Here is a 22,242-nt window from a genome sequence, read left to right on the forward strand (position 1 = left end):
TTGGTTGCTGTCAACATAGTTTTATTTAAAAAAAATTGAGTAAAAAAAGTGAGTTTTGTTCTTCTGTGAATTAAGTGAATTTTGATTTTCATCAAAATGGAAAGATATTTCTCCAAAGATGAGATTATTTCTTATGGGGTTTTGCCAAAAAAACCATTTACAATACATCTATACTCAGTAAAGATAATTTTAGAAACCAAATTACAAATTTCTTTCGGACTATTGACCCAGTTGTTATCAGAAGAGCTACTTTAAATATGTATGAGCGAACGGCATTATGTATTACTTATGGTGGCGGTCATTTTGAACGTTTTAAGTAATTTTCTTTCCTCGTACTAATTTCTTTGTTAATTAATGTTAAAGTTTGTGTTATTGATTTTCAAAAATACATTTGATAATTTTTTTTATTACTTATTTAAAAGTTGTATTATTGGCTACTTGACTTATGTGTCAAAAACAGTCAGTAACTTGGAAACCAATTATGACCTTGACAAATCCAGTGCTACTTGATTTTTTCATCAAATATTTAAATATTTTAATTTTTATTATAAAATAGTTCAGAAGACCCTTGTGTTGCACCTCGCCGAAACGGAAATCTTTCGTGTTTTTCAAAAATGCGAAAATCCAATATGGCACCCATAAGAAAATCGAAAGTTGGTATTATTTTCACGTAAACTAGTAGGTCTAGGATATTTTTTACCTTTCCATATTGAAGACACTGGCGGAAAATATAGAACACCCAAGTTTCAAAATGATTGTATGAAAAATAAATAAGTTATAGACAAAATCAGAAAATCGACTTTTTTGGTATTTCTTTGATAACTTAATAATTACATAGAATATTCCAATTTTGCTTTCAGCTTTTTGCAGAGCATAAAAATACGAAACTTTTTCTCCATTTAATCAACCTTGTATCTTTAACCATTTCGAAAATCCCCATAGAAAGCGTCGTAAAAGTGACCACCCTGTATAGCGGTTTGAATGAATTGAAAAATTACTTGAAAATAGTTGAATGAGGCCATACAGTTAACATAAAACTTTAACAGTTAACATGTAACTGCCAGGAGGAGCATAATATTACTCCCAGAAAATATGTACTGTAAGCTCACTTAATGCTAATTTTATACACTGGACAGTGTGGTCCGAATTGGTCTGTTTTAACAGAGAAAACCTATTTCCCGATTAGATGGAGAAAAATCGACTTAGATGTCATGGGTTCGATTTCTGAGAAATACTTAGTGGTAAAAACCACCAGACGATATTGTCGCTTCCAATCGGGATGTAGGACGTTTTTCAATTTTCGCCCATTTTGAAAACTGCCGATAACTTTTTTATTTCAATGAATATTTCAGTTCTGTAAACATATTTTTAAGGCACTTTTTCGAGTGCAATCCAATGGCTTACTCAGATTTTTTCCATATTTGTCGATTTTATCAGAAATACATAATTTTCTTTTTTTTTAGTGAAAATCATAGTTGGCTGTGTACTTAAAAAAATGACCGTGGTGAGATTAAATTATAGATTAATCATTTTAGATAATTTTAAATAATTTTCTGTAAATTTTTTTTTTATAATTTAAAAATAATTGAAGATGGTCAAATTGAACATCTCCCAGGTGAATACATAGTAAACATCTTTTACCTACAGAGTTACAGCTATTTAAAGTATTTATTCGACTGGTTTAATAACTGCAAAAGCTTGCCTAGTAGCCTCCTGCAATTTCTCTTTTATCACAATGGTTCTTCCCTTGAATATGATTTCTATTTAAAAACAATTGTATTTCTGATAAAATGGAAAACTATACAACAATCTGAGTAAGCCACTGTGTTGCACTTAAAAAAGTGCTTTAAGAATGTGTTTACAGAATTGAGATATTCTTTGAAATAAAAATATTATGGGCAATTTTCAAAATGACCGAAAATTAATAAGTGCCCTATATCTCTGTTAGCAGTAACGTAGAAAATATCGTCATCCGGTTTTTACCATTAAACATTTCTCAGAAATCGAGCCCATGACATCTAAATCGATTTTTCTCTATGTAATCTGGAAATCGGTTTTCTCTGTTAAAGCAAATCAATTCCTACCACACTGTACAGGGTGTCTCTTATGTCAGTTGCCATCGTGATTGTAAAGGATATGTGGTTTTTGCAATCCTGTACTCAATTTTTATGAAACCAAACTCAGACAGTGGTATTGTTATTATTGGTCCCATTTATTAACCGATAAAGGTAGTTACTCTCATTTTGTAACTAAATAATTAATAATGAAACTCGTTTAAGCGGCGCAGGTATCAATTACTATAATTTTAAAGTATCCCTTTAACATTATAAAAACATTGGTCAGTCGCTTGAAAATATGTCAAATTGTAAAAATCACTCTGTAAAATTTATTTCCAAAGCGAGCAAAATCATCACAAATGAGACAGACACCCTGTAGAAGTTCGACCATGTTTGTTATCTCGGAACGTAAAAGAGATGCAAAAAAGTTAAATACAGGGTGCTTTAGGAAGAGATGTACAAACTTCAATATGTTGTTCTACATTTAATTGTAAGAAAAAAAGTTCCTATAAACATAAGTTCGAAAAGGCATTGTTTAGGATATACAGGGCGATAAAAGTTCATTTTGAAAATAATTTTTTAAGTACATATTTCAAAAACGGTTGTTGGTATTTTAAAGAAATTTGGTCGAGGAAAACATAACATTAAAAGGCATTTTTCGCAACGGAAGTAAATAAAATCTGTAAAGAGTGACGTGCAATTGCTACAATCAACCAGACAAAAAAAAGATGGGGCGCCACTGTTTTTTAAACAAGATTTCTTTATTTTTTAAATCTCCAATCGTTTTGCTGAAACAAAGATCTCTTAAGGATTTATCATAAAGTGTATCGTTTTCGAGAAATAATTTGTATCAATTAACCAATAATAATTTATTATCTACGTGACATCTAAGCTTTATTTCTGGAAAACGACACACTTAACTATAAATCCTTAAGAGACCTTCGTTTTAGAAACATTTTTGAGGATTTAAAAAATAAGGAAATCGTGTTTAAAACAAACAGTGGCGCCCCATTTTTTATGTCCGATTCTGGCAATTGATAGTACGTGCGCCACCGGTTACAAATTTTATTTATTTTCATTGCAAAACATGTCTTTTAATGATGCGTTCTCCTCCGCCAAATTTCTTAAAAATATCAACAACCTTTTTTGAAATTCATACTTAAAAAAAAATCATTTTCAAAATTAACTTCTAAACGAAGTCTTTCCGGAGTTATTGTTGTGGATATGTCTGCCACAAAATCTACAGGTCTCAACTAATCCTTTAGTTTTATCAGAAGCTGAAGAAAAAATACTCCCTACAGGGTACCGTCTAAGGTTTCCCACAATATAGTGAATTTCTCTATCAAGTAACAGTATAATGAGGCTGTTAGAACCGGGAAATTCGATTATGGTGTAAATTCCTGTTAATTTAATATAGTTACATATAGGATAATTTAGAATTAAAACCTGTAATTGTCGGGCACAGCATTCTCGTGATACACCTATGAGCATCACTAGTCTGAGATTCAATCCCGCCAAACACAGGACTTTTTCACCCATTATCCTTGGATAAGGGATGAGCTAAGTGGTAGAATTCTCAGCGGTTTCTCTGTCGGGACTAGTACTAAGGTGCAATCACGATTACCAAAAAACCCAAAAAGGCCAAATCGTGCCTCTCAAACGTTATGCTTTAACGCGGCCAATAGTTATTAGACCAATAACTACTCTATAGTCTAAGTACACTTATGGTCGTTCTCGAATAGATTAAGTATTTAAAAACTCGCAACGTGGGACAGACACTCTCTTGTAATCTTGTATCCCGCGTCTTAGGACCTTGCTCTTGGTTCTCAACCACCGCCTCATGTGTCCTCTTACTCGTTAAAAAGTGCCTCCCGTAAATTAATCTGTGAAGTGGTTCTCGGAGGGTCGAACAAAAATCCCAGAGGAAGTAGCTGATCCCGACTGGTTGGTCTTACGACGGATTCTTCGGAAGTTCGTAGTCAACACGCCTTAAACAGTGAGTTCGGGAAATGTTAGCACGACATACGGTAACAGAGAAGAGACACACAGGTTAGTTGTAGTTGACCTAGCATAAGAACACCCCCCCTTGTACAATTGGTCTTAAGTTGTAGAGTGTTCTAGAGAGAACTTTATTTCTTGTAATCTAGTTAGAGTTAAAAGTTTCCTAGATTAATCTGTAAAAGTACCGTTAAGGGATCTCTTAGAAAAACTTAGGTGGTACCCTTTGGCAAAAAGATTATATACGATGCATTTTTTCTTTCGTAGATAAATTCGTTATACAGTAAAAGAATGACCTACGATAATTCAAGAAGTAGCAAGCAGGCTTTCTTCGATTCGTTAAGAGGTGATAGGAGGGAAAGGGATGATTCCCCAAAGTACTATTGAGGAAAGGGTAAGTGTGGCCGGTAAGGCAGAGACAGGAATGGCCCGGACGACACCGGTGTCCCGCCCGCGACGGTTACGTGAACCCAGGTTCCACAATATTATGTTCGTAGAAGCTTTTTTGCTTAGAATTAAATGTAAAATAACATGTCGAAGCTTGTACATCTCCTCCTGAAACGCCCTTTATAATATATTCTAGACTGAAATACTTACAATTAGTAATTGTTTGCTTCTTTGGTTAAAATTGACGGGGAAATTTAATGTCTGTAGATAAGCAACACATATAACATATAGTGTATCCAGCTTAAGAATGGTTGCACGTCACAAGTGACGTAATTTCAATGCCAACCGACCATATGGAACAACAACATACGTTGTTGTGGAAATTTAAATTTCGCGCCATAAATTATGTTGGCAAGATATTGCGACGTTGCCGTTACTCAAACATCATTTTGCGATTTGTTTGTTTGACGTTTTATCGCACTGTTCATATTTCAATTTTTTTGAATTTTTAAAAAGTTCTTGGGTTTTTACCAGTTTTCAAAACTGTTTTAAGAGCAAAAACGTTGTGCAACCTACAGATGTGGAAGGAAGCTTTAACCCTAGAATACGGGACTCTTTACCCTGAACGTAAACACGGGATTATCGTAAATTTTACGACGCCATGAATATTTATATTTAATTCTATTTCTCAAGTTATTAAGAAACGGCAAATATAACGAATATATTATTTGTAATTCAAACAAACTTGTAACATTACAAAATGAATATTATTTTTTAACTTTCAGTGCATTTTTTACAAATATTTCCGCGGTGTTCCCCACATATTGGCTGTTTGCAGTCTTTGCAATAATTAGTGGTCATTCGTCTTTTTTGGCTAGGACAATAGAAACATGTTTTTCTTTTTTTTTCTTGAGGGTTGTTGGCGTCTTCTTCTGGCCCTAAATCAAGATTTGATGCTATATCTTGGCGAAGATTTCGACGTAAAGTCGAGCTATTATATCGTTGTAGCATCCATGACTTAGCCAGACACTGGCTTAAATTGATCATATACTGGTATCTGGACAGAGGTTTTTTACCAGTTTTTAATATATTGAATGTGTAAATGACATAAGAGTTTATGCTACTCATATTTATCATGCCATAAAATACACATAAAGGTCATCTCCGTGTTTTTCTACTTGAACTCATATTGGAACACATTTGATCAAATGTGTCCACACTTCCCTTTGTTTGGTTATAATTATGAATAATTGCTGGTCTACCAGTTGGTTCCATGACTTCTGCTCCCTCATGCATTGTTGAGAGTAACAGAACTATTTTGTTTTTTCGTGGCATATAAGATAGTAGTGTCTTTTTCTTGTCGAAGCAAAACATTGACGTATTTGGGATTCGACTTTTTACATTCAATAACTCATTTGGAATTTCCCTTTTATTTTTGCGTATAGTTCCTATCATTGTTAATTTGTAGGGATCTTGTAGTAGCTGGTCAGCGAGCGAAACTGATGTGAACCAATTGTCCATGGTAATATTGCGATTTGTACCGTGAACCGACTTCGTTAATTCTTTTACATAAAACTCGGATAGTGGTAAACCATTTGTCGGTGTTTTTTTTCCCAAATAAGGGCTTGCATCTAACATGTATTTGGTTGAAGAATCGCACACCATTACAATTTTCACTCCATACTTCCCTGGTTTATTAGGAATGTACATCCTAAATGGACAACGTCCCCGAAAAGCTAGGAGTTGTTCGTCAATGGTGAGGTATGAAGACGGAGTATATGACGTTTTACATGTTTCAATCAAAATGTCCCAAATCTCTCGGATATGTGCAAATGGATCATTTAGTTTTCTCTCTTGTCTAGTTTCTTTAGCATCGAACCTTAGGCAATTTAGCAGGAAATAAAATCGGTCATAACTCATGCATGCTCTATAAAAAGTACCCGAAATAGTGATATCAAACATATGCTTTACTGATAAATGATTATCTTTCTTTGCAGCAGACAGGACTAAAATACCGAACATAGCTTTTAGTTCATCTTTTGTCGTTTGGGAGACATTCTGGTGGCCGCTGAACTTTTCCGATTGTATGGCGATTTGTGCATTTGTATGTTCCAAAATAATATTTAAAATTTTGTCCGAAAAGAAATGAAGAAAGTATTCGTCCAAAGTAGAACAGTCCCTTGCTGCGCCTTTAGGACCGGATATAAAATGTACAATATTTCTCGCAGCTGTTCTTTTGGACTTTTTGGGTATTTGTGTGGACCACTTATGGCCATTCTTCCCTTTTAGATTCATATTTTCGAAACTGGCAATATGTTTTGAACGGGTACGCAATTGTGATAAGGGAATATCATCCTCATCTAATTCGTCCATTATTTCTCCAGTTTGATCGGGAATATTATCTTGTTGATTGGTATAAGAAGCCAAATTTTCATCATATTCATTATCGGTATCGGAACCAATTGACGCAGCTTCCAAAATGTCCTCTTCCCACTCACTTCCCCTGTCCTCATAGGACTCTGGATCACTTTCATTTCCAGTCAATATACGTGCCGCTTCATCCTCTAATTCCTTTTGCTTCAAAAATTTTAAATTGGACATGATACTATAAAAATATTTGCAATCGTACATGTAGGCAGAAAAACCAAGCAATCTTACCTATATTACATATGTATGTATATTTTATAACAAAAAATAGAAAAAATAACAAAACTTAAAAAACCGTACTTATTAAAAAAAACTAATGTGAACACGGGACTGTCGTAAAAATTACGACTCAATTTGAAAAAAATCGATTTAGGGAGATAATTTAAAGCAGGTGCATATCACACTGTATTGCACAATACTACGTTTGAAGGTACTCAGATAGCCAGTCTCATAAGTTAACCGAAAGTAGGCGAAAATTGACGAAATCGGGCGAGCTTCGTAAAATTTACGATAGTCCCGTATTCTAGAGTTAAATACAATTATTCCTGAAATATGGCAAAACACTACCATCAAACACACGGAACATGTAATTCAAGAATGATACGAAAGGGAACATGTCTCGAATGAGGTTAGTTCATAATCAACGTTGAAGAGGATAGTGAAGAAAAAAGTGACTTTTTAGATGTAGAATGAATTATTATTTTGTACACTTTATTTTTTTTACTCTTAGCAAGATTTTCCTGTAACGCTGGGTATGATTATATTGTAAAAGTAATTAATTTACATTTTTATCTAATAAGCTGCTAGTACTACATTAAATAGTAAAGCGAAAACACTTTTAAGCAAAACGTTTTCGACTAGTTAGAAGTTTAAAGTTGATAATCTCGTAAGATATATGTTCAGGTATAATATTTACAAGTTGGCAACGCAACGGATTTTCACCGCGATGACGTGAACCATTCTTACTCTGGATGCACTATACATAAATCGTATGTGGAGTGGAACGACCTATACAAGTTATATTTTACCATAACAAATGTTGTGGGTTTTGGTTGGTGGGAGTTAGTGACTCAAAATTCTTGGATTTTTGGACTTTATTACTGTGATCTTAACAAGTCGAAAGTTTGAGCGAATCTAATAAATCTCACACGGAAAAAGCCCCTAACTGATTAACTGCCTTTGGTACTTCTATCGCGCAGCTATCACTTTTATGGCCGAAGCGGCACCCTTTGATCCACGCTGCTGATACAGCATTTGCCTGTAAGCCTTTGGGCTAATATGACACCTATACGTCGTTATCCTACTCGTCATATGTTGTGCAAAGTAACTTTTTTGGGGAAATAAAAAAAAATTCGGAATAAATTTCTTTAATTTTTCCCAGGTAGGCACCTGGGGATTTGAGAAGGTCTTTGATACCTTTGCTTCAAAGTTTTTCCAATGGTTTGGATGAGACGAAAAGATTAGTGCGGTGGATTTTTGGCGGTGATTGGGGGCTAGGTAGGTACCTAGGGGTAAATGGAATATGGGTTGAGAATAGGTGCCAAATGGGTTATTTTGGGGTGTGGGGCATAACAACCCACCTAGTAATCATATTGTACTAAAAATCCTATCGTCTCCCCCTGCTGACCCACAATCTCAGGAAATAATTTGAATAACCAATTTTTGGAATGATCTCCATTGTCACTTACCCATAACAGTTGCTCTGCTCAAGAATTATTGCTATAGCTCGAACATTATTTTGAAAAAATAGATTTTCTTTATTGAAAAAAATTAAGTGGAATTTATATTTTACCTTGAAAACATCATAACGTTTTCTTATAGATAGCGGAGTATCAAAGTAACATTACTAAAATCTCTTAAGATGATGTACGACGGTTAGCACAATTCTACAAGCTCACATAACCTTTAAGATATATCAAGTCTGTGTATAGCGTTTGCGTAGTATACTGTACTATTAAACGCGTTAAAGTATACAGCATAGTTAATTCTCTTAAGTTTGCTTTTACCTCGCAGATTTACGAGGTTTAGTTTTATGACTCACAGCAAAATATTGTTATTGGGTTACGCAACGCATAGTTAGGGTAACTAATGCAAGCAGGGCCAGCTTTGGCAAGTACGGCGCCCTGGGCCGTCCTCCAAGTTCGCCCCCCATAAAGTCGGCACTGAGTGCAAAAATGAAAAAACTTAAAAGCTCCAAATTATAGACGGTTCAGAAACTATTTTCAGGAACGTACATACAAATCACGGCACAATTAAGCTTTTTTTCCACTTGCAACAATAGTCATTTGCGTTACAAGAATGGAAAATAAGTTTTGCAGGGCGAGCCAACGAGAGCCTCAAATGAACCGCAAGCGAGTCCCTAACAAGCGGAAAGCTCTTCTAAACAAACACATTATCGGTCTTGCTGCGTTCTAACATTTCATCACTCATTTTACTATAATAATAATAATAATAATAACCTAATAAAAAAATAAAAGTTTAAATTTGCCGGCAAAAATTATAACGTAAAGCACAACGTGGGGTCAAAATACAAGGAACAACTTATAACTGGCGATTTCGAAAATATATCCAAGAGGCGTGTCATATTATCCCAGAGGCTTACAGGCAGACGCTGCATCAGCAGCCTGGATCAAAGGGTGCCGCTTCGGCCATAAAACTGATAGCGGCGCCATAAAAATACCAAAGATAATTAATTAATTAGGAACTTTTTCCGTGTGAGGTTCATTAGATTCGCTCAAACTTTCGACCTGTTAAGATTACAGTAATAAAGACCAAAAATCCAAGAATTATGAGTCACTAACTCTCACCAACCAAGACCCACAACATTCGTTATAGTAAAATACATATAACTTAGGTGCAACTTTTGTTAGGAAATTATTACTTAAATAAATAAATAAAATAACGGAAACTTAAAGACAGTTTAAAAAAAATATTTTTCATTTATTTTATATCTAACACTCCGATTTCAAACAAGTCAATCTTCAGTTTCACTTCCTGTTAAATACTTGGGTATTTAAGAATTGAAACAATATAGCTGGCTTCAGTACCAGCCACAACTTATCGGTTCAAAAACTCAAAGTATATTGATTCTCATAATCATATTTCACGGGGATTAAATAATAAACTGTGGATACGCTGTTGATAGGCGTACCCTTGATAAGCAAGGCAATTTTGGCTACTCAGCCATGAGTCAACTTAGCGCCTAACAGTTTAGATTACTGGACAATGATTCCTTTTAGTTATTGCCGGCGAAGCGGTCAGCAATTAAGCTCGGCCAATAATGAAATTGATGCGATTCCCAACGTAAACTGCTGATGCAGCATCGGGATACACTAACATACTTAATTAAAAAAAAAAAAAAGTACTAAACATGCCGCCCGCCTTGAAAGCGCAGACTTTTAACATCTATGGATACAAAATAAATGAATTAGTCTACTGGCAACGGACAAATTTTTGAAAAGCAACGCTTTATGACCCCAGATTGAGTCTTTATATACGCTACATGCGCTACCTTGTCTTTTCCGCGGAACACTTCCACAATTTTTCCTAATTTTCACCTCATAGGAGGTGCATTGTCGTCTTTCACTAACACCAACGAACCCTCAGTCAAATTGTCATAGTTCTGCCTCCACTTGATTCGCTGTTGAAGTTCTACAACATACTCCTTGCTCCATCTGCTCCAAATATGCTGTCTTAATTGCTGCAGATGCTGATACAACGACAGCCGATTGGTAGGCAAACTCCTTAGGTCTGCACTTAACCAAGAGCTTAACTGACGTCCGATGAGAAGATGCCCCGGGGTTAGCGGAGTGAGATCCTCAGGATCAAAGGACAATGGAGAAAGGGGACGTGAATTTATTATTGCCTCTACTTCTGATAACAGGGTATAAAAATATTCGAACGTTAATGGGGTATTACTAACCACTCGTTTCAAATGGAATTTCATACTTTTAACACCTGCCTCCCAAAGCCCATCAAAATGGGGTGATTGAGGTGGAATAAAATGCAATTCTATCCCTTCATTGCATAATTTTGAGGTCAGTTCGTCATTGTTTTGTATAATAAACTGTCCCAGATCCTTTAATTCTGAGTGCGCCGACACGAAATTTGTACCATTGTCAGAGTACACTGCAGAGGGTTTACCCCTTCGCGCAACAAATCTACGTAGCGATAGTATAAAAGATTCTTTACTGAGATCAGTAACCAATTCCAAATGAACCGCCTTTGTTAGAAAACAAATTAAGAGACTAATATATGACTTCGAAAGCTTGGCACCACGACCAGATCGACTTTTTAGCAAAAATGGACCTGCATAATCCACCCCTATAACATCAAAAGGATGGTTAGGGGTTACCCGTTGTTCGGGTAGATCACCCATAATAGGCCTTAGCATTTTGGGGTTGTATCTAAAGCATCTTAAGCATTTGTGCACGATTTGTTTGGCTAAGGACCGACCTGCCAATGGCCAATATGATTCCCGTATGGAGGCCAAAAAATGCTGTGGACCACAGTGGTATAACTTTATGTGCTTATGAGTAAATATTAAATTAGAGAGATGATGTCGTCTAGGTAGGATTAACGGGTGTTTCTTTTCGAAGCTAAATTTTGCATTCGTTAATCTGCCACCCACCCTTAACAATCCAAATTCATCAATAAAGGGTTTCAGACTAATAATTTTTGATGAAGACTTTAATTTATTGCCCTTTATGCTCTCGAACTCCTCATAAAAAGAATCTTCTTGTACCTGCTTCATCAACATTTTAAAAGCATGTTCAATTTCGCCTTTTGATAATGGACCATACCTTCGCTTACCTGGACCCTTGCGACAATTGTGTGCAAATCTGTGTAATAATGTGATTATCCGCTTTAACTTCAATAGATTAGAAAATCTTTCAACGACGTAATTACCTCCTCCTTGTAATGTGTTATTTGCACAGTAGGTTCTAGTCTTACGCAAATCAGGCAATTCATCGCTTTTTCCAGGAGTTTTTGGCCATTCAGTTTCAGGCAAACATAAAAATCGTGGACCATTCCACCACACATCTACGTTCTTGATCTCAGAACACCTTAATCCTCGCGATAAGTAATCTGCTGGGTTAAGTTGACTTGGAACATGCCTCCAAGTATCGCTACTGGTATTTTCTTGAATTTCGGCAACTCTGTTACCTACAAATGCTTTTTGTTTATTTGGGGCCGTTTTTATCTAGCCTAATACAATCGTTGAATCCGTCCAGAAACATATTTTTTCCAACTTTAATCTTAGCGACTGGGAAATCTTTTTTGCAAGTCTCGATGCTACCAAGGCTCCGCAAAGTTCTAGCCGTGGCAAAGTCACCGTTTGCAGAGGTGCAACCTTAGCCTTTGATGCTAGAAGACATACATTTGTTTCGCCATTTTCGTTTAAAGACCTGAGATAAATGCAGGCCCCATATGCCCTTTCAGAACTGTCCGAAAAACAATGCATCTCAATTGATTTTGCATTTTCACCAATTGCATGACGACCTAGCCTAAGTTCATTCAGAAACCTCAACTCCGAAGCAAAGGTAGTCCGTGCCATAGCGATATCACAGGGAACTGGATCATCCCATGATAGCTTTTCTAACCAGAGACCCTGGGGAAGGATCTTAACAATAATTACGCATGGACTTATAAGGCCTAACGGGTCAAAAATTTTGGAGCTTTCGGATAATATTAATCGTTTTGTGATTTTTTCACAATGAATTAGGTCCTTTACCTTGTACATTAGTATGTCGTGAATAGGGTTCCAAATCAGACCAAGCGTTTTCTTTGCATCGTTTTCCCCGAATTCGACAATTTTTGACAACGAATCATCATTAGGGATTCCATCTAAAATACTGCCATCATTGGCACAAAACTTGCGCAATACGAAACAACCTTGTTTAAGGGTCTTAAATACCAACTTGCATATTCGTCTTGACTCTGCTACAGTATTGGCTCCCGTGAGGAGATCATCTACGTAAAAGTCGTTTTTGATTACTTCGGCTATGTCCGGATAGGTGTTTTGGATTTCAAGAGCAAGCTGGAAAAGACACCGAATAGCTAGGAAAGACGCTGAGGTGGTACCATATGTTAATGTTTTTAATTGATAGCAATGCAGTGGCTCTTCAGGGCTAAATCGCCATAGAATGCGTTGCAGCGGCCTTTCATCTGGATGGACCCACACGGACCTATACATTTTGGTGCAATCGGCAGATACAACGCACCTATGTTGTCTAAATCGAATAAGAATTGAAAATAGGTCTTGTTGAATGGTAGGCCCAGCCATCTGAATATTGTTCAAGGAAAATCCTGTGCAGCTTGGAAGTGATGCATCAAATACCACACGTAGATTGGTAGTAATTGCATCAGCGCGATACAACCCATGATGGCACATAAAATAATGGCCTGATAATGATTGATCCAGGCTGGTGTCTTTAGTCATATGCCCTAATTTTATGTATTCTTTAATGAAATCATGATATAATTTTTTATATTGCTCATTTGAACACATCTTTCGTTCAAGGTTTAGAAATCTCCTTTTTGCTTGCTCAAAAGAACTACCTAATTTTGAAACTTCCAATTTTAGGGGTAATCTAACTACGAACGAGCCATCTTCACACCGCGTCGTATTCTTTTTGAAGAGCTCTTCGCATGCCAACTCTTCTTCTGACAACCCCCTTTTGACTCCACTAATATTTTCTATTTCCCAAAACCTTTTTAAGCTTTCATAAATTTGCTGCTCAAAACTAGTCTCGGTGCTACTAAAATTGCAATTTACAACTTCTGTTTTATTTTCTTTGCCGACAGGACCAGTTACAATCCATCCAAGCCTTGTATTTTTTAGGATGGGCAATTTATCCCCTAAATAACACTTCCCAAAATAAGTCCGAGCCTATGAGCATGTCAATTTCTTGAGGCTTGAAAAATTCAGGATCGGCTAACTTACAGTTGATGGGAATCTTTAGATGGCTAATGTTTATCGGCGCCACTGGCAATGGCCCTGTTATTTTTGGAATAACAAAACACGACACCTTTAAGGAAAATTCATTCGATTTTGAGAATATTTGTGTGTTACATTTATAGTTTATTGTCGAAAATGAATTATTTATTCCATTGAGAGATACCCTAAATTTTTCCTTGAACAATTGCAGTTTATCGCAGGCCCTCTCAGTAATAAAACTCGACTGAGAACTACTGTCTAAAATCACACGAATAGTATGCTTATTGTTGAACCGATCCAAAATATATACGTGCGCTGTCGATAGTAAAACCTCACTTATGTCACAATTAGCCGAATTATTATCTAGTTCTCTGCTATTTCCTACCAATGAGGACGCACCTTCAGTGCCAATATTTGATTCTTGGCCTTTATCGCAGAGGTTTCGTGTATTATTTTTGTCAGCATGTAGTAGCGTATTATGCTTCTTGTGACATTGTTTGCACGTTGGCTTTCGACAATTCTTATTAAAATGACCAGGTCTTAAACAATTTAAACATAACTTTAAAGACATGATTCTCTGGCCCCGTTTTTCAACAGACGTTTTTAAAAAAGAGGGACATGATTGTATGTAGTGATCACCTTCGCAACATGCACACTTTGGCAATTTAACGTTCGTTGTTTCGATTTTTTTTACGTCATCATCTATCGCCGTTAAACCTTTAAATTTTCCAGCTTGCTGCCTTTCCGTACGACTCGGTTCCATATTTTCGAGAAATTCCGCCTTGTCACTCAAGAATAATTTGAAATCTTCTAGCGAAGGATATATCTTTGACTTTGATTTGAATGATTCCCACTCCCTAGTCGTGCCTTTATCCAATTTTGTACTTAGCATATACACCATTGGTACATCCCAAGACGCTGTAGGTAAGCCCATCTTGTTTAATGCGCGCATATTCTTAGTTAAATTAGTTAACATCATACGGATATCTTTGGCGGACTCTTTGCTAATGGTTTCTACATTAAAGACGTTTTTAATGTGATAGTGAGTCAGCAATTTATCTTTATTGTAGAGTTTTCCTACTAATTCCCACGCGGTAGTATAATTGTCAGAATAAAATTCTACAGTTGATACTATCTGGAGGGGCTCGTTGCACACAGAGGCTCTTAAATAATGAAAACGCTGAATATCTGATAATGCTTCATTCTTGTGAATCAGAGATTCAAAAGTGTCCCTGAATTCAAACCAATTTTGCAAAGATCCGTCAAATATAGGTAAATTTATATCTGGAAGCTTTACAGCCTTCACAGTGTTTAAATTAACAGACTTCTGCGAGTTTTTCGAGGAGCTTTTACCGTCCTCATTGTCGGTTTTGATTTCATCCAAGTACTTTTGTGCTAAAGAAATCACGAAGTAGTACCTATTTTCAAAGTCTGCCCTTTCTTCGTATTCCTTTTCTAACTCAGCTGATTCACATGCTGACTCAATATTGTCTTGGATTTCGGTAAACTTTGCAACAAACTGACCTCAATATTATTAATGCGAGTTTCTAATTATATAATTAATTGCTGCGATATATTTGCATTATCATGAAAATTCTGGTCAATATACTTTGAAAAATAGGTTAAACTAGACTTTACAGAACCTCTTTGCCTTTTAAATCCGTCCATTTTATGATTAGCAATATGCCACCGGTTACTTATATACCTTTATAAATGAACAATTATGATTATTAATCGCAATGAGGCAATAATGAAATACACAATGATGGAAAAAATGTTTGGAGAGCAAATGTAAAAAGGAGGAGAATTACTCACTCAGGAACTTCACCCTTTGCTGGCTACTTCTGGTTTCTGTGCTGCAAAGCCGATGCTGGACCACACAAACTGGACACTTGGGTATTTTATTTGCAACCCGTACTTCACACTTTTGTCCGCCGTGCACTTATTAACTTTTTCCAAACTTATTTCACTATTTTTCTAGTGACCAAATTTTTGAATTCGGCTCGAAGGACCATGTTAACTACTTGGGTATTTAAGAATTGAAACAATGTAGCTGGCTTCAGTACCAGCCACAACTTATCGGTTCAAAAACTCAAAGTATATTGATTCTCATAATCATATTTCACGGGGATTAAATAATAAACTGTGGATACGCTGTTGATAGGCGTACCCTTGATAAGCAAGGCAATTTTGGCTACTCAGCCATGAGTCAACTTAGCGCCTAACAGTTTAGATTACTGGACAATGATTCCTTTTAGTTATTGCCGGCGAAGCGGTCAGCAATTAAGCTCGGATGTTTGGCCAATAATGAAATTGATGCGATTCCCAACGTAAACTGCTGATGCAGCATCAGGATACACTAACATACTTAATAAAAAAAAAAAAAAGTACTAAACACTTCCACTGCTGCAAAAAAAATGTAATAATTAGTACAAATTAATTTAAAATAACTGTTTTTTTACCTCCATATGTTTATTTCTAAATGAAATTCTTCTAGTGACGTTTCAGACGGAAATCGATTGCTCCTTTATTTAATTTTAGCTCAATTTTTACCTAGTCGCTAGTCCGAACATATGCTTCAATTTGTTGGAATCTAATAGTTCTCGCTGGAAGATCCTCATCGTTGTAAGAAATAATTATCAGTCTTCGGTTTTTGTACACTAAAACTGTTGCCTCCTGTTCACCTAAATTTTTGTAATTCACTGGTATATATATGTAAGGAAAAAATATTTCCTTCTTAAAAAAAATTTAAAAAAACACGAATTTAGGCAAGACTTCTTTATTCGACCAAGATTGGGAAAAGAATGCCCCCCTCATACAAGGTGTCGGAGACATCCCCACGCATCTGTTTTCCTTCAAAAGATAATCGCTAAACCTTCTACATTCTTCCCACGCTTACATCCCTTAGTCATTCTCTTCACACCCCCATATGATAAACAAACCCTCTTTATCTTTTAAGGCAACGATCTACTTTAACTAGTACAAGTTTAGTCAATCTCCAATGGGCACTCATAGGTGTCTGTGACATACCACATATGCCCAAGGATAAGACGTAGCTCCATCCTTGTAAGATAACAGGTTTATTGCTCTTGCCTTAAATGAATTAATAACCAACCCCGTATCACCTTCTATATGAAAGCTCACATATATATGTCAGATCTTCCAAACTCGTAGAGAAACAAAAACACAAGTTTAGGTGGTACTTCTTTATTTCTCTAGAATCGGGAATCGAATGAATCCCTTTTTGATGCGTGAGGGTCACCCCGGGTGCATCTGCTTTTCTTCCAAAAAGCCTGTCACCATACCTTCCACATTCTTCCCACGCTTACATCCTTTAATCATCTTATTCGCACCTCCATATGTTTTTAGGCGAGATGATAAACAGACCTTTATCTTTACCACGAATGATCTATTTTGACTAGTACAAGTTTAGTCCATTTCTAATTTACAATGGGGCACCAGTAGGTGCCTGTGACATTCCGCACATGTCCAAGGATAAGTTACAATATTATGGGACAACATGTTTTTTGCATTTACATTAAATAAGTTGATAAGTAACCCCATATGGCTTTCTTTATGAAAGCTCACATATAAATTATATTTTACTATAACGAATGTTGTGGGTCTTGGTTGGTGAGAGTTAGTGACTCAAAATTCTTGGATTTTTGGACTTTATTACTGTGATCTTAACAGGTTGAAAGTTTGAGCGAATCTAACGAATCTCACACAGAAAAAGCCCCTGACTGATTAATTGTCTTTGGTACTTCTATCGCGCCGCTATCAGTTTTATGGCCGAAGCGGCACCCTTTGACCCAAGCTGCTGATGCAGCGTCTACCTGTAAGTCTCCGGGATAATATGACATATACAGGGTGTTAGTGAAATAACTTTCGTAAATTTAACCAGTGATTAAGAACATCATTTTGAACAAAAAAGTTCCTTACAACAGGGGTCGAAAACCTAATAGTTTTTTCAAAAAAAAATGTCAAATTTGGTAACCGAAAAGCTATGATAAGGTTTAAAATTTGAATAAAATGTGGAAAAATGTACTTGACACATACAGGTTGTTTGACGTGTAACAAAAAAACTTAAAATATTAGGTGTACAACTTTGCTTCCGCCGTTTTTTTTCCGAATTTCGCGATTTTATTGTAAAAAACTAATTATACCTTTAGGATCCAAAGTATTGTCCATCGCTGGCCACTACTTTCTCCCATCTTTCGGGCAGCATACGAATCCCGTGTTGAAAAAATTGGACATCTTTTGAAGCGATCCACGATTCTATCCAATTTCTTACTTCTTCATAAGACCGGAAGTGTTGGTCAGCTAGCCCATGTGCCATGGATCGAAACAAGTGATAATCAGAAGGAGCTAGGTCAGGAGAATATGGCGGGTGGGGTAGGACTTCCCATTTCAATGTTTCCAAGTATTTCTTGACCACTTGCGCAACATGGGGTCGAGCATTATCGTGCTGCAAAATCACTTTATCATGTCTCTCGTTGTATTGCAGCCGTTTCTTTTTCAATGCTCGGCTCAAACGCATTAATTGGGTTCGATAAAGAGCACCTGTGATTGTTTCAGTTGGTTGTAACAGCTCATAATATATTACGCCGAGTTGATCCCACCAAATACAGAGCATGATTTTGGAACCATGAATAGACGGTTTGGCCGTCGACGTGGAAGCATGGCCGGGATATCCCCAAGTCTTTTTGCGTTTGGGATTATCGTAATGAACCCATTTCTCGTCCCCAGTCACAATACGATGCAGAAATCCCTTCCGTCTTTGCCTTGCAAGCAACTGTTCACAAGCGAACAGACGCCTGTCAATATCTCTTGGTTTCAACTCGTACGGCACCCAATATCCTTGCTTCTGAATCATTCCCATGTCTTTGAGGCGTTTTGAGATTGTTTGTTGAGTCACTCCCAATGATTGTGCCAATTCTTGTGGACTTTGACACGAGTCTTCGTCAAGTAATGCTTCCAAGTTCGCATCTTGGAAAACCTTCTTTCTTCCACCGCTATGTTGGTCTTCGACGTGAAAATCACCGTTCTTGAAGCGCTGAAACCACTCACGACATGTCCTTTCACTAATAGTGGCTTCCCCATAAGTATCTGAGAGCATTCGATGAGCCTCAGCAGCAGATTTCTTCATATTGAAGCAGAAAAGTAAAACCTCCCGCAAATGACGAGAATTTGGCTCGTACACTGACATTTTCAATTGCGAATAACTTTATGATGAAGACACAAATAGACTAATATTTTTATGAGGTTATGTTAACAGGTGCCCAAGGCTCCTGCATGCCCACATGGGGTTATTTATTTCGATCATTACTTACCGCTACATACATCTATTCAAAAACGGCGGAAGCAAAGTTGTACACCTAATAATTCAACAATAACATTGCTAAAAGCAATTGAAAACTTAATTAATAACTTAAGCGGTAAAAAAAAACGTAAGTGGCAACGCCGCACTGAATGTTACCGAAGAAGAGAAGTTTATTTTCGTCAGGGTTGTTTTTTATGGCCCTTATGAGGGTCGCTCACCCACGATGCGGGTGAAGTGATAAGGCATTGGAATGCGCAGTAAACAGATTGACTTAGTACCTCAATAGTACATGAGTTATGTAACCATCTGCACTTTATCCCATTTTATGTGACATATGATCCCAGGCAAAGATGCCTGGCGCCATGGACATGTGTAGCCCATTAGTGACCATCAAGAAGAGACAAAAGACAAAAACCACCCTTATTTTTCAAATTTGTCATGGACTGTATGTCCTTCCATACTTTTAATATTTTAGTGTGATTTCGGTCTTGCTGAATGCATCTTCTGTCGGTACACGCAACAAATTATCCGCAAAGTTAATTTGGGCGAGCTTTAAGTGATTTTATCCCTACTTATTAATAGTACCTATGTGACAATGTATTCTGTACGCGAGTATTATGACATGCTTTTAATCTATGGTGAGGCGTCACAAAATTCTGAAGAAGCTAGATGCATTTACGGTGATCGTTATCCAGAAAGAAAACTTCCAGCGGGACAAACATTTGTGCAAGTTTCCCAAAGGCTTCTGGATACAGGTAGTGTTATTCCTACTTATAAAGGACGAGGTCGACAGCGAGAAGTTGGTTCTGAAGCCGAGGAACAAATAATAAATTTTGTGGAAGAGGATTCAACAAGGAGTACCCGGAGTATTGCTCGCTACGTAGGTGTTTCTAATTGGACTGTTCATAGAACGCTAAAGGAGCAATTGCTCTATCCTTTCCACGTACAGAGAGTTCAAGGACTTTTACCCACTGATTTTGCATCAAGGCAACAATTTTGTGAATGGTTCATTGAACATCAAAGAAATCCAAATTTCTTGTCTACCATTTTATCAACGGACGAAGCTTCTTTCACAGGGAATGGAATTTGGAATTTTCACAATTGTCATAACTGGGCAGATGAAAATCCTCACGCCATTTCTCCAAAAAAATTCCAACATGAATTTTCAATAAATTTATGGGCTGAAATAGTGGGAGATCAGCTTATTGGGCCTTTTGTATTACCTTCAAGGTTAAATGGACCCATCTATTTAGAATTTTTAACAAATGATTTGCCAAATTTGTTAGAAAATGTACCTCTTCAATTGCGTGCCATGATGTGGTATTTGCATGATGGAGCTCCTGCACACATAAGCCGTCCAGTTGTGGAAGATTTACACAATAAGTTTGAAAATAGATGGATAGGAAGAAATGGCCCTAATCATTGGCCTGCCAGATCTCCGGATCTTAATCCTTTAGATTTTTTCTTTTGGGGTTTCATGAAGAATTTGGTCTACGCCGTGGAAATAAAGGACGAAAACCAGTTACGACAACGTATTTTTGCTGCTGCCGATCATATTAGGAATACACCAGGAATTTTTCATCGCGTACGGGAAAATTGGTTAAAATGCTGTCGTGCATGTATGGACTCAAATGGTGGACATTTTGAACATTTGATGTAGTAAAAACAATTATAACTTTGTATTTTGATTGAGATATTAGTGGTGTAAAGTGTGTAATGTAACATGTTATACCAATAAGAGATGACAACAATGATTTAAAGGTAAGTAGCTTTTAAAAATAATAAGAATCACATAATTTTTAAATTTCATAAATTTAGTGCATTTTGTTAATAATGTACTGTAAAACCTACCAGACCCAAAAAAAAACGTGTAAAGAAGCAAACCCACTTCATGCGGCTACTTAGGTAGGTGTGAAAATGAAATAAATTCGACGCAACGTTGCCAATTCTCAGAAAATGTTTTTTTAATTTTCCAGGGAAATGGTTGTATTTACGACCCCTGTTGTAAGGAACTTTTTTGTTCAAAATAGTGTTCTTAATCACTGGTTAAATTTACGAAAGTTATTTCACTAACACCCTGTATACCAGAAGTTCTTTTTTTTTCAAGATTCGTAGGTTATGTTGTTCCAATTTTAAGTTTGCCATTGTATTTATGGTGTTCCATTTTATTGTTAGGGCATGGTGTTCCATTTAATTATATGTTTTTATTACTATTATTATTATTTTTACGACTATAGTAAGTCAATTAGCTCGTCGGTGCTATTTACCTCAGAATCTGAGGACATATCAGATTCGGGGATAGCTCCGGATTTATAATCACGTATCGCATCCGCTGCAACTACTGCAGAGTACCGCGGATAACCTTTTATCCCTTTCAGAGACACAATTTCGTAACGATCATTTTCTAGAAATTTAGATATTTTATATGGTCCTCCATATTTTATTCCTGTTTTACGGCTGGCGACTTTGGAGTCTTTTTTTGCTCCCCGCCATAGAACCAAGTCGTCTATACTGTATTTGTTATTTTCTTTTCGTTTTTTATCGAATTGTTTTTTCATTTTTTTACTTTATAAATCCATTTTACGTTTTGCATTTTGTGCAACTTGTTCTCTATTTTCAAGTATTAAATCGTCTTGACTTAAATTTCCAAAACGACCTTTATTAAAGCCAAACATTAATGTATGAGAGGTGTAACCTATGCTTTCATTGATAGTGTTATTCATGCCCCCAACAACAGCTGGTAATTTTTCATACCACTCGTTCTCGTTTTGTATACTTGTGTTTATGCCGTCCAAAAGAGTACGGTTATAACGTTCAACTTGACCATTTGAACGTGGTGAAGCTACTGCAATCAGAATCAACTTAATTTTTGATTCATCACAGAATTTTTTAAATGTTTTAGATTTGAAAGCTTTTCCACGATCTGCGATAATACGTTTTGGTGTTCCAAACATGCTAAATAAATCTTTTAAACAATAAATTACTTCTCTTGAATTTGTTGTTTTAGTTGGTCTTGCAAATAAGTATTTAGAAAATGAATCGACAATCATAAAAATATAAGTGTAATTTCTACATGAGTTGCAAAAAGGTCCTAAGTGGTCAATATGCCA

General features: G+C 36.3%; 1 protein-coding gene across 1 annotated transcript; it reads right to left on the minus strand.

Annotated features, from left to right (window-relative positions):
- Positions 1–10,422: 10,422 nt before the first annotated feature.
- LOC136418301 (uncharacterized) lies at positions 10,423–21,690 on the minus strand. The gene is made up of 9 exons (XM_066404336.1): positions 21,588–21,690; positions 21,400–21,536; positions 14,527–15,316; positions 12,604–13,730; positions 12,108–12,480; positions 11,778–12,035; positions 11,682–11,710; positions 11,500–11,613; positions 10,423–11,091 (listed from the first exon to the last, which is right to left on the minus strand). The coding sequence occupies exons 1-9, from the start codon at positions 21,688–21,690 to the stop codon at positions 10,423–10,425; spliced, it is 3,600 nt and encodes a 1,199-aa protein (XP_066260433.1).
- Positions 21,691–22,242: the final 552 nt, after the last annotated feature.

Source organism: Euwallacea similis, chromosome 34 (assembly GCF_039881205.1).
Source record: "Euwallacea similis isolate ESF13 chromosome 34, ESF131.1, whole genome shotgun sequence".
NCBI lineage: Eukaryota > Metazoa > Arthropoda > Insecta > Coleoptera > Curculionidae > Euwallacea > Euwallacea similis.

What these genes read in the sequence shown, in the direction of transcription:
- LOC136418301 (XM_066404336.1), bottom strand. Translation starts at nt 21,690, where the DNA reads ATGAAAAAACAATTCGATAAAAAACGAAAAGAAAATAACAAATACAGT. An exon ending in ATATGTCCTCAGATTCTGAG is followed by an intron (nt 15,317 to 21,399) that starts GTAAATAGCACC and finishes TTTGTTGCAAAG; the next exon opens with TTTACCGAAATCCAAGACAA. An exon ending in ATTAAAGTTGGAAAAAATAT is followed by an intron (nt 12,036 to 12,107) that starts GTTTCTGGACGG and finishes AAGCATTTGTAG; the next exon opens with GTAACAGAGTTGCCGAAATT.